This window comes from Rhamphochromis longiceps, linkage group LG3 (assembly GCF_057381845.1).
Source record: "Rhamphochromis longiceps isolate RC_006_pf linkage group LG3, R_longiceps_female_GT1.1, whole genome shotgun sequence".
NCBI lineage: Eukaryota > Metazoa > Chordata > Actinopteri > Cichliformes > Cichlidae > Rhamphochromis > Rhamphochromis longiceps.
Window position 1 is genome coordinate 2,706,287 of NC_140559.1, and position 12,601 is coordinate 2,718,887.

The 12,601-nt window shown below is 47.2% G+C and overlaps 1 protein-coding gene across 4 annotated transcripts in view; it reads left to right on the forward strand.

Annotated features, from left to right (window-relative positions):
• The first annotated feature begins 2,535 nt into the window (after positions 1-2,535).
• Positions 2,536-12,601, forward strand: part of LOC146672527 (calcium/calmodulin-dependent protein kinase type II delta chain) — a 74,908-nt gene continuing 64,842 nt past the window's right edge. For 2 of the 4 annotated variants that reach the window (XM_085387315.1, XM_085387329.1), the window contains exons 1-2: positions 2,536-2,858; positions 4,979-5,073. In XM_085387315.1, coding sequence (XP_085243441.1) covers positions 2,797-2,858; positions 4,979-5,073 — 157 coding nt within the window. In that variant the 5' untranslated portion in view covers positions 2,536-2,796. The remainder of the gene's footprint in view (positions 2,859-4,978; positions 5,074-12,601) is intronic. The other 2 variants (XM_085387306.1, XM_085387323.1) reach the window with 1 other exon arrangement.

Genomic DNA, 12,601 nt, shown 5'->3' on the forward strand with positions numbered 1-12,601 from the left:
AAACTGAGAAAGTGACATTAAATGAAAACATAGTTTGACAATTGTGTGCATCTGTGTATGATATCAGTTCAGCATAGGAATACAAATATGACTCTATCTATCTATGGGCAAAAACATTTATCAGGATATATCTTTGATATCGACATGACTGATGACATGCTCCGACAATCAAGCGGCTTCATAGCTTACCAAAGTCCTACTAAAACATTTTATGGCAGATTTTCGAGCGCCTGTTCCACATAAAATCTGTTCGAGGTCAGTAAACACAACCAGAATTCATACATAAGGCGCACTGTCGATATTGGGGGAAATGAAAGGCTTGAGAGCGCCTTATAGTCTGAAAAACACGGTAATAACGACGGCCCGCTTGCATGTTCTGCAAAAAATGTTCTTTGTTGTGTATCTGACGGTCGAAAGCCAAACCAGTTCCACACCACTGAAGCTGCAGCATTTTTACAAACCAGTTCAGGTTCATCTGTTTCATTCAAAGATCCGCTTTCGCTCTTCTCGTCCTCCGTCGCCGCCGTGCTTTTTCCATGTGCGTATGAAACAAAGGCACTGCGCGTTTTACCCGTATTCAATCGCGACATTTCATTTTCTTATCTTATATTAGTTTATATTTCTTTTATATACATAAGATGCATGTGTATCCCCTGAACTTGAGTCATTTTGAATATATTTGGTTGCTTTTATTTGTAGCCTGAACTCAGTGACTTTTGCACACAAGAGATAAAATCAGTGTCTGAAAACAGGAAGCTGGTTCTAACAGCAGGCTGACCTTCTGGGCCCCACAGGGCTCTTCAGTCTCCTGTACGTGGCTCCATGTCCCTTCAGCTGGTTCGAACAGTAGGGAAGGGCTTTCCAAGGCTCTTTGTGGTATCAAAAAGAACTTCAAAGGTGGTGACTTATTGATCCTGTTGACTGTGAGTCATGGCAGTGTTGACCTGAAACACTCTGCTGCTGCAGATAAAGCAAATAACAGAACGAGGGCTTTTCCTTTTGTGTACACGTAACAGTGCAAACCTTGACAAGTCTTAAATAAATATGTCTCGAGAAAGCGGTGTCCACACAGCCATTCAGCTGTAACACAACAGAAACATTTACATCAGTCTTTCTAACGGCCTCCTGATTTCAGATTAGACTGGAGATGGTGCCAGTTCAGCTCTTTAAGATCTTACTGCAGCACTTGATTTAAAAGTGTCTTTTAAAGTACCTCAAGGATCAATTTGCCAAAGTACAGACCTTATCCTCAGAGTCCTTTCTGTACAGATAGGAAGCTTCTTTTCCTGTACTAGGTGGCCACTGATTTATCTCAGTTTTGCTTAAATCTTCTGTAAGCATAAAGTCTGCTAACACTTCCAAACTGACAACAGACAAATGTACCATTCTTTTCATGTGCTTACTGTAACTCTGTAGTCTTGGCTGGCCTGTGGAAGTGGAACTCTGTGACTGTTTCAAAGTAAAGACAGATTCCTTTTGGTCCTTACAAACCACAGTGAGTAGAAGTATCATTTCAAGCCTGTGGATTGAATCTTGGTATCATTTCTACTCAGCTTGGACATGTTACATGTGTTGAACTGGTTTTTAAAGGTTAAGAACATTAATAAACTCCATCCTTTCCCTCAGTGACACAAAGACTGTTAGCACCACAACAATCTCCTCATGATTAGATTGCTGTAACTCGCTGTACTTGGAAATCCTTCACTCACGTTGTCTCGTCTGCATCTGGTGCAGAAGGTTGCTGCAAGAAAGTGATGGGAGTGCAGACTGTGTGTTTTGGATCAAGCTGTGTTTTAGCACATCACTCTATATTTTGTATTTTATTTCATACCTTTGTCCAGTTTTCATGTGGAAACACAGCTCCTCCACCCTATCAAATATCTCCCATTTATCTTAAGTTAATTCCTGCCTTCAGAACCAGTTGTTGGGACCTTTTCAGTGGAAATAAGGGTGAATTAACCAACCTATAAGCGATAGATATGATTTTTGTGACTTTTATTTACCATCAGAAATAGTTGTTTTGTTCTGTTAAACGAAAGAGAACCGTGTGTTTTGCGGACCAACAGCCTGGATTTCAGCAGGGCAGACTTGCTGCCTGTAGAGGGAGCCCTTGTGCAGGATTCCCAATAAGGAAGCGCTGAGGTGAAATTGTGCTTCATCAGGCCCGCGGAAAAAAGCGGAAGTTGTGCTAGTTTCCTACAAAATAAAACAAAGCAAAAGAAGTAAAACGGTGGTGCTCAAACGTGACGTGAAATAGGTGGAATAATTGAAATATTGAAAAAACATCAAATTTATTTTATCAAATATGTATCATGAACCGCGTGAACCTTAGTTTAAGAAAAATAAAAAAGAGGGAAAAATCACGTTGAGATTAGGATTAGTTGGTGTGACATAAATATCAGATAAACCTCAAATTGAATATTTGCTGTTAATTTTGCCAAAAATACCCACGTCACACGAGGACGTGAGAGCGCGGGTCCGAAGTTGGCTTTATTGTGGTTTCACCACCGGAAGTGTGTCCGTGTGTGTGGCCTCGTCTTGACCGTGGTAACTAATCCAAGCGGCAGAGACGAGCGCAGCAGTAGGTCGCGACGTCCAGGACTGAGCCGAGGTTTGCGAGCGGGACCGGGACAGACACGCGGAGGCTGCGCTGCTTGCAGGACTTCCGCCCACAGGACCTCCCGGCTGCGCTTTCATTTCTTTCCCCGGCGCGACAAGTGGCTCTTTGGGACTCGGAGGGATTCGTGGAGACTGTTTACCGAGCGAGCTTCCAGTTCCCGAGTCGATCACCTCGGCATGGCTTCAACGACCTGCACCAGGTTTACCGACGAGTACCAGCTGTACGAGGAGCTGGGGAAGTGAGTTCGTGACTCTTTGTGTCTCTGAAGTTACTGCTGCTTTCAGTTGCTGCCGTGGAGTCACGGAGCCACCTCCGCCTGCCTGACCCCACCTTGAAGGGTGCAGTCGGCGCTGTGGGCACTTCACTGTACCTGTAGTCTTACTGTCGGCTAACAGCCGCACAGATACTGTAGGATCCGTGTTCGACTCCACGTCTGTAATACTTCGTGGCTGTTTCGGGACTTTATGAACCCCGCCCGTCAGTACCGAGCGCGTTAAAGGGTCAGTCGGTTCCGAGGGACCGACTGAAATAGCTCCGTGTTTTAAGTGTGGCCTCTAAATGCTGCGTGCTGATGAGAAAACACGGCTGAGGACAACTTCTGTCAAAAACCAGTCAGTGTGTCATAAATGCAGGAAGTTGGTTTCGTTGGGGTCAGTGGGGTCACTCGTAAACAACGACGTGTTTCTGTCCACAGTCCCGCCCCTCTGTGCATTCGCTTCATCACGCATGCACCTGAACCCGAGCTGGCTTTGGGGAGCTGTGGTTGATCTCGGCCTGATCTGGGGTCAGCCTGAACGGTCATCACGTCACTGTGGTTCATTCAAATGATTGCTTCACTTTGTTATTCTGACCTGAACAAAGACTTGAGTTATTGCGGGCCTTCACTGAAGAACCACTGGATGCAAAGTTGTGTGAATGATGTAAACTGGATGCTTTGCCGCTGCTACGACGAGGCGCTTCTTAGAAAGGCCTGTTTGAAGCCTTCTCCAGTTTACATGAGCAGGAAGCAGGTGTGGCTGCTGATCAGGGATCTGCTGATGCTTCCACGTGTGCTTCAGCTGATGACCTCTGACCCGACCTTTAGTCTGAGCTCCGAGAGGATGTGCATATACTTGCCTGACATCCACCTGATGCTCACCTGTGTGTGGTTTAGTTTGCAACCCGCAGTCACTGAAAGTTCTTCTGGTTAACCTGTATGTTGAGCTGTCATTAGTGTGTCTGTCTGTGTCGACAGCCGTGCAGCACTGAGCTGTGGGTGACGCACAGTAACAGCAGAAGACGTGCTGATAAGAGCCACATGGAAAACTGGGTTACTCTGCAGCATGTGTGCAGGATGCTGGTTCAAACATGGTCGGAGCAGCGTGCTCCGTCCTGCCTGATGCTGTTTTCAGCCTCCTTCATCTCCTCTTACGCAGAGAAACTGGTCACGGGCTTAATGTTCCTGTTGTAAGTTCTCTGTGTCGATGAGCAGAGTGAAACATCGTGTATCTGCGCAGACACGCTCGCGTACAGGCCTCCCAAATACACTATGTGTAGCTAGAGCAGCGATTGGTTGAAAAGAGCAACAGTGAACGTCAGCACAGAGAGAAGAAGAAGAAGCGCGAGAAGGCAAACGAAACAAAGACAAATGATTCAAAAGTTTTTAAAAAGCAGACCCTTTTTCCACTTTGCTACAACAAAGTTCATGGATGAGGACTTTGCATAGTTTCATATGCAAAGTCATCAGTTTTACTACGAATGATGTTCAGCACAGTCGAGCTCTGTTTGTGGCGTTTGGCTCAGTGAAGCCCGTCACAGCGCCGGGTGCTAACCCGGGCTTTCTCCTGTAGGGTCAGGCTGCGCTCACGTAAAGAGGAGCGCTGCCTCGCTCGCTCGTGTTGAAGCGTGATTAAAGTGCACCAGCGATGTCGAGGCGGCGACTTCAGGCAGAGCCAGAGAAGTCCAGCTGTCTGTGTCTGCAGCAGAGCATGAAGCCTGCTTACACGTGGCTGTGGACACGGGCAGCTGCACACTTGCTCATTCGTTGCATGTTTCACTCACTTTACTTCACTTGCTGCTGGTTTAGGAACAGAAACAAGAAGCTGAAAATAAGCTGCTTCACAACGATCACTCTGCACGCTGAAAAGGGACAAGTGGGGAGTTAGACGGCCTCTGACTTGTTGCAGTATCACCGTCGAATGGTGCGTGTTGTAAAATGGCTCTTGAAACTTTGGACTCGTGACACCGAGACTCGACCGGGACTTTCAGATGTAACAGTGCAACAGAAAACACTTTAAATGTCATTTTCACAGCTGTCTTTGCACATTATGAGGAGTCTGGTTGTGCAGAGGCTGATCCCTGCTTCATTGTGTCCTGTAGGGGGGCCTTCTCTGTGGTGAGGCGGTGCATGAAGATCTCCACGGGGCAGGAGTATGCTGCAAAGATAATCAACACCAAGAAGTTGTCTGCTAGAGGTGAGTACATGCTGCTTCAGGCTCTCACTGCAAACATGCAGCGGTGGCTCACTCAGAGGGAATAGCTTCTTTTTAGCCCCGTCACGCCTCAAACCAGCTTCCTCTTTCTTTTTGGCTCTATGGTTTTCATGCCTCTGCCATTGCTGCCCGTGTCATCTCAGTAGCAGCCAGATGTGGTCGGGTTTCACTGCCTGCAGCTTCAAATTCACTTTTATTTTCCGTGTTTGTTATTGCATCGTCACAGTGGCCTTTTCACGACTCGTTCTGCTGTGTGCGCCGGTGATTTGTGATGAGGTCTTCACATTAAAACATGATTATAGAGCGTTGCCTCGTGAACTTCATGTGATGGTGTCTGTCCAACCCAGAAGCTTCTCTTTTGTCTTTAAAGTTTTCATCTTCTTACTAAAAAACAAAAACAACTTCATCAGTGTCCGTGCAGCAGGAGCCCAGGCGTCCGCTGCTGTCCAAGTGCTGATCGGCAGAAGCACGGCGCACAAACGGAAGGAGACGGGCTTGAATAGATGGGCCGTGGTGATGGAGAGTGACTGCAGTGCAGCCTCTCAGGAGGGGAGCAGGGGGTTTCCCTGCAGCTAGCAGCTGTGTGGAAAGCAAAGGGTTTGCAAATGTGGTTTTAAAAAGGGAGACTTGCAACAATGAAACAAAAAGAAAAAGACTCATTTAGCTGCTGAGAGATTAGGAACTCATTTTAACCTTGTAGCCTTGGAGGACATCATAACCAATGAGAAGGGAGAGCAGGCACGGTAGATGGTTTGTCCCAGGGCTGAGCGACGATGATCTCACATCCCTGATATCAGACGTTTGTCGTGCTGACAACGATATTCATCACAAAACTTTTGTTTTCTGTAACTTCTGTGAGTCTCGGGCAGCTCGACCTGCATGAAGTGTTTTCAGCTGGGCGTCGTGTAGCTGCAGTCGAGTGGTAGATGAGTTGGAACGGCCGCGATTTTCTTTGTATGCATTACACAGCGTGCTGCGGGGCGGGGCGCGCTGCGGGGCGGGGCGCGCTGCGGGGCGGCGTGCTGCGGGGCGCGCTGCGGGGCGGCGCGCTGCGGGGCGGCGTGCTGACGGCTCTTTTTAGCATCTCGTCCCTAAATACTATTTCACCTGATTCCGTTTATTTTGAAAAATCTCAACAGGATCTTCAGCTTTATTGTGAAAGGTTTATGTGGAAATAAACTAGCGGAGCCGCGCGATGCTCGTCGTTGCCCTCGCTGTTGCTAACGACAACGCATAACAACAGTCGCTTGTCCGTAGTGTGGTCATTTTAAATATAAGAGGAGAGAGAAGGCTAAGAAATTCTACATGAAAACGATGTAAATATCAGCGTGAACGGTTTATTTTGAGACACACAGACATGAATATGAAAGATGGACGTTTCACATTCATGTCGCTTATATTGAGCTAGTTTGTCATAAGTCCACGCCGGGCTTATTTAGGCTCAATGAGGAGAAGAAGGTCAGTTGGACAGAGGAGCGTTTATAAAAGAATTGCATATAAATCTAATGGGGCTGTTCACGAGGAGAAAAACATCCGTCCTGCTTTTCCATCATTCAGCTGTCCATCATGAGGTGAAAATAATCCTAGCTCTTGAGGCAGAGATGCAGATGAGCCCTTTGGGTTGCGCCTTCAGAATAAGTGAAATCCCAAAGAAAGCCGATATGATGCTGCTGTCTTTTGGCCACATCACCACATTGCTCAAACACAGCTCGCTTACGCGTAAGCACCGCGTTCTGGTTTACAGGTTTATGGGTTGGTTACCTTCTGATAAATCACAACATTCACAGTGACATCTCTTCATTCAAATTGTGAAATCCCTTTAATCTGGCCTGCAGCACTTTAGGATGTCAGCACACAGCCGGAGGACAGACGCTCTGAAAGTCAAACACATGCAGATACGGTGGCGTGCTGATCCGAACTGACGGTCTCGTTCAGGGAGAGGCCAGAGTGCCACCAATGCCACGGCTGCTTTGTGAGGAGAAGTCCTAAACAGAAGCTCCACCTGAAAGTTCTTCTGTGTCTGCAAACATCACATCAGCAGTAGTTCTAGTGAAGGAACACGTGGTTGCAGAGTGCTGCAGCTGAGCTTGGAAGGCTTTCTGATAGATCTCACTGAGAATCTACACGTCTGTGATGGGGACTGTTCTGCATGTTAATCTGCTGTCACAGTGTGGACACTTCATTTACATCATAATGAACAGTAATTATGAAATAGTGTTAAACTGATAGACAATGCTGGGAACGCACTGGCAGCAGTGTCGGCCCTGAGCTGCCAGCACCATCACCCCAGCAGGGTGAAGCAGCCAAGGCAGGAGGACAGTTTTTAATTAATGGATTTTAATTTTGATGTTCACACTGGAGATTGTGCAGCTTTGAGTTGCCACCAGACCTGGAGACCCCCCCCCCCCGGCCTAAACAAGCTGGCACTTGTGAGGCTCAGAGTGCATCGGTTAATTTGAAAAGTCATTACCAGGTTTTGCTAACACGTTAGCAGGTAGCTATTACCAGTAAATGTGTTTGTAGTCTCTAATGACGATCGTGAGTAGTGCAATGATAACAATGCATGTAACCTTTGTGCGGTACTGTCAGATGTTGATGCAACATGTAGTCCCCTCTGGAAATCGTTGGTTCATGTGTCACACTGCCAGCGTAGCAGACACACATGTGGACAGAAAAGCACTAACCTCAACATCACTGAAGCAGTGCAAGGACTTTCCTTTCAGGCTCACTGGGGCTTCAGAAACGGTGATCTTACCTGTTACACCGCACCTAGAAAACGAGGTGGTTGGACGGTGCTGGGTCAGGTGCCACTTTTACTGTGCACACAAGCATTGTGTGAGTTATGAAGTAAACTTGCATATGGAACGTTAAAGCGAGGAGTCATTTGTGCTCTGCTGTCGAGCGCTCCTCCCAGGCTTCCTCGTGTCCGCTGTGAAGCAGGTTTGTCGAACTTGGATGAGCTGTGGGCCCTGCTGGCGCCGTCGTCTCTTTGGACACGTTAGTGTTCAAGTGGTACAAAAAACAAAACACCCACAAATGTTTCCTAAAATTTAATTTCAAGTATCGTAGAACAAGACAAGCTGCAAACGTGACCACAGATCTTTCATTGAACCACCAAATAAACACAGCGGTCCTCTGTGTGCACGCGTGGCAGCACGAACTGTGATTGTATTTAACAAAATAAAAGCGCAGTACTGCACTAACACAGCCGATCCCTCAGCATCTTTGCACTCTGCTGTTTCCTCGGTCAGGACCGTGATGAAGGTTGCTCTGGCTAATCCGTCGGGCTCCGTGTTGGGCCCGTAGCCGGTAACTGTCAGAGAGGCGTGGAAAGGCTCCAGCAGAGCTTTAGAGTGTCGGAGGGGAACACGGCGCACAGTCTGGACGGCTTGCTTACAGCCGGGCTCGTCAGGCTGCAGCTGTTGTTGTTGTTATATTTACATGCTTTCATCTTCCGTTTCTTGTCGGTAGAAACTCGTACTTTCTCTCTGCCTCGCGCTCAAACACACACAGTGGGAGGGGCAGTCCCACGCTCTCTGCAGCACAGACTACACTACCCATGAGGCTACATGCCTCAGTCAATGCAGTCAACAACAAACAAATCCTCCCTTCACAGGTCAATTCACAGGTTATAGTTCGTCACGTCAGTGTAAGGGGTCCCCGGGCCGCCAGTTTGACACCCCTGGTTTAAAGTGCATCTGCATTCTAACCGGCTCTTCAAAATAAAAGCATAATATTGGAAGAATCCCGAACATAACTACAACACCCAGATGTAGTGAAGTGGAAGTCTTCACTGACGGCAGCCTTGTATGAAGGACAAAGTCAGACCCAGTGATGCTTGGACTCACCGGAGTGGAAGTGATCACTTGAAGACCCACCGGCTGTGGGAAAGCTCTGGTTCAGGAGCCCTTTGTTGTTGCTTCTGGAAAATACCCGAGGCCCAGCCGCTCGATGTGAACTCTTCATCCCCATGGAAACACAACGAGATGGGAAGCTAAATATAGTCTGCGGGGTCATGTAGGTGTTGAAGTATATTAGAGTGTTTGTGCTGTTGATTGTGATCAGCGCTCAGACACAGCGTAACACAAGCACTCCTAACACACCGAAACCCACGAGCCGTGACCCCTGACCCCTCAGTCCTGGTTTTATAGGGTCGCATCAGTAAAGTGCTCAGTCAGAGGTGTGTGTGTGCATTCAATGTCACAGGCTTAACACAGCAGTTACACAGCAGCCTTCCTAAGGCCACACATGAAAGAGGTGGATAAAGAGAGACGTAGTGTGTGTGTGTGTGTTACAAAAGGAAGATGCTGTAACACAAAGCAGAGCCTCGTGCAGCGTGTACAGCTCTACATGACGTGGTCTCATTGTGTCCACGGCTCATCCTTCAGGTCTCGACTGACCCACATGGTCTAGGACTTGAATGACCAGTGAGCTGTTCGTGTGACAGAAGTGATGACTCAGTATCCCTAAGTGCACGTCCTTGTGTGTCTGCCATCACTTAGACAGCTTCTCATGCCGAGGGCGCCCGCCGCCTGCAGACTGCAAGCTGCACTTCATACATCCTACAAACAGGCAACGAGAGACCAGGTTCAGGAGGTTCTGTGTTTACTTGTGAATCTGTGCAGAGCTCAGGCTGCTGGTCTCAGAATCCTGTGTGTGTGTCCATGTATTTAACAGGCGGTGTAGTTGGACTCTGCATGCCCACCAAGCTTTATGGAAGCAAGAACAATCAGATATATGAAGCTGAACATTTGTAAAGTAGGGTCATGTTCACACATTAGTTTATGATGCTTTGCACGTGGATGGAAATGGTCCTGGTATGAGTCGTCCACCAGAACTTAAGTCACATTTTGTAGAAGAACGTTAAACAGTTGAAACCTCGACAAACAATAAAAGGTGAAACACATAGAAAGCTGTCAACATTCATGTAGGGGTGGGGATTCCATATGCAGGCACTAAAGTTCACTAATCTGATTTTATTTAATGTTTTTATTATGTTATTGATGCATCTGCACGTGGAAAGCTGTGTTTAACCCAGGATGGCCTCTAACTCCAGTCTGATCTATCAGTGAGGGAGCCACAGTTTGTGTATCACTGCGAGTGCTGCAGATCAGCTCAAGTGTTTGTGTATATATTAGAATATTGGTGATTTCACCCCAGACTTTCTCTTAAGTGAAGCACAGCTGTGTGCAGCAGGCTAAAAATATCTCATCAGACCTACTCAGGGGAGCATGAAAAACAGAAAGTAGGCTGCCGTGTAACAGAGCAACTGTCAGCGGGCGTGAGGACTCCCCAGTCCGAGGCAAAAGGCTGCCTCAGTTCTCATCCGATCAAACGATGGGGAAGCTAGGCTTTTGTTTGGGTTTTCTTCAGCTAAATGTCATTAATGATATTCCTGTTTTAGCTCTGACTAACTGCACATGAAACGTGAAAGAAGGGTGTAGCAGAGCAGGCCATCTCCTGGTTGGATAGTTGGTGGTTCGATCCCTCGAATCCTTGGGCAAGATACTAACCACAGGTTCCTGGAGTATGAGTGCAGGTTAATGATGAATACAAAGGAAAAAGTGCTTCTACGAGTGGGTGAGGCGTGCACTTTACACTTGTTTTTCCCAGTAGAAAAGCGCTGTATCAGAACCAGGCCATGTACCATTTACCATTTGGAGAGAAGATAAGAAATCAGAACATCATGAGACGTGGAAGAGATCAACAAGAAAGATGCACAAGCAGTAGAACAACTTCGGTCCGACAGCAAGACGCATTAACAGAGTCCAGGAAACGAGGCCTCAGCTGTTCAGCTGTAGAATATCAGTTTGCATAAGTTACTCTGGTTTCAATTCAATTTTATTTATATAGCGCCAAATCACAACAAAGCCGCCTCAAGGCGCCTCATAGATACAGAGAAAAACCCAACAATCATATGACCCCCTGTGAGCAGCACTTTGGCGACAGTGGGAAGGAAAAACTCCCTTTTAACAGGAAGAAACCTCCGGCAGAACCAGGCTCAGTTTTTAAGTGGAGTGGATAAATTCTGCAGGTCGTTCCTGTGTTCGTCTCGCCTCCCTCCGCGAGCCCCGTCATGCCCCTCCCTCCCTGGGACTGCTACAGGTTTCCTCTTGCTTAAAATGCACCTTTAACTTCCCACTGTGACCAAGAGCTTCTGCAGCTTTGTTAGTGTAACAGTCATTTTCACGTTTAAGTTCAGTTGGTTCCTCTTGGGCGTCCGGGTGCCTCAGCCACATACTGAGGGTGAATCCACGTGGAAGGAAGTCCCTCAGACGTCTCAATGTCATGGCTCATGTCTGTGACCTGGTTCATTGCCAAAGGTTGGATTTAAAGCTGTGATTCAGACTGAGGAATTGGAGGCTCAGTTGCCAGTGGTACAGTCATGCATGTGTCCATAAGTTGAGTGACTTCTTGGTGAAAGTTTGGCTGCACCAGCTTTTCCATCATTAAGATGCACATGAGCTTTGCCTCCAAACCTCGAGGCAGGATTACGAGTAATCCTTGAGCTACTCTGCCAGAAGATGATACTTTGGTCTTTTTAGCTTCAAGTTACCCTGGAAAGTGTGCAGCGTTTTCTTTCATTGGTCGTAGCTTTGTTAAGTCGCGAGAACCCTCCTGACCCACAGACACAAACTGGAGTAATTCCTTTGGGCTTCACTCTAAATCCTGATTTAGCCAAGTAGGGCAGCCAGCTGAGGGACAGGTGCCTGTTTTAATTAGGCTTCTTTGTCTGTCAGACTGGGTGCTCCTGTGGAGGGACACCGTCTTCCAGTGGTGCGCTCCTGCACCTTAATAAACTGCTGGTTGGCTCAGTGAGCGGAGAGTGTCCTCTCAGTCATGTCCTTATCTTGGTTTACTTTAGATTTCCTGCAAAGGGAAAGAGGGAGGGCATTGTTGCTCATGACCTCTGATGGTTCAGTCCGTTGTCCATTGGTTGGTTGTGTTCATTGGTTAATGTGTCCGTGACCCATGAAGGACTCCCCCCGTCCACCTACCAAACACCTCCCTGCTTTGTATTGTGTATTCGTGTAATGGCCTACAAGTGCGCCGGTTGTGGGAGGTTCCTCGAGCTCCTTAAAAGGAAAACTGGTTTTCTTGAAGTCGGTGGTTTTGAGGAGTGACAGGAAACAAAACTATAAAGGAAGAGGTAGGGCTGCTCAATTAATCGAATTTTAATCACGATTACGATCTGGGCTTTCAACGATCATTAAAAATGACTGAGCCGATTATTAGCCCCTCCCTCGTTTATCCGCGACACCTTAAAGGCCGGTCCGTGAAAATATTGTTGGGCATAAACCGTCCGTGGTGCAAAAAAGGTTGGAGACCGCTGATTAAGAGGACCCGAGGGAAGCTCGGAAAGCTAAGCAGAAGTTATTTGGAGAGGAGAGTGACTGCCGTTGGTTGAAAAGAGAGTTTAAAAAAAAAAACTTCAGTGGTGTTGCACACTATGTTATATTATTTTTTAAAGTCATTGTTAACCCTTTAAAGCCGGTCAGAGCAGCACGCT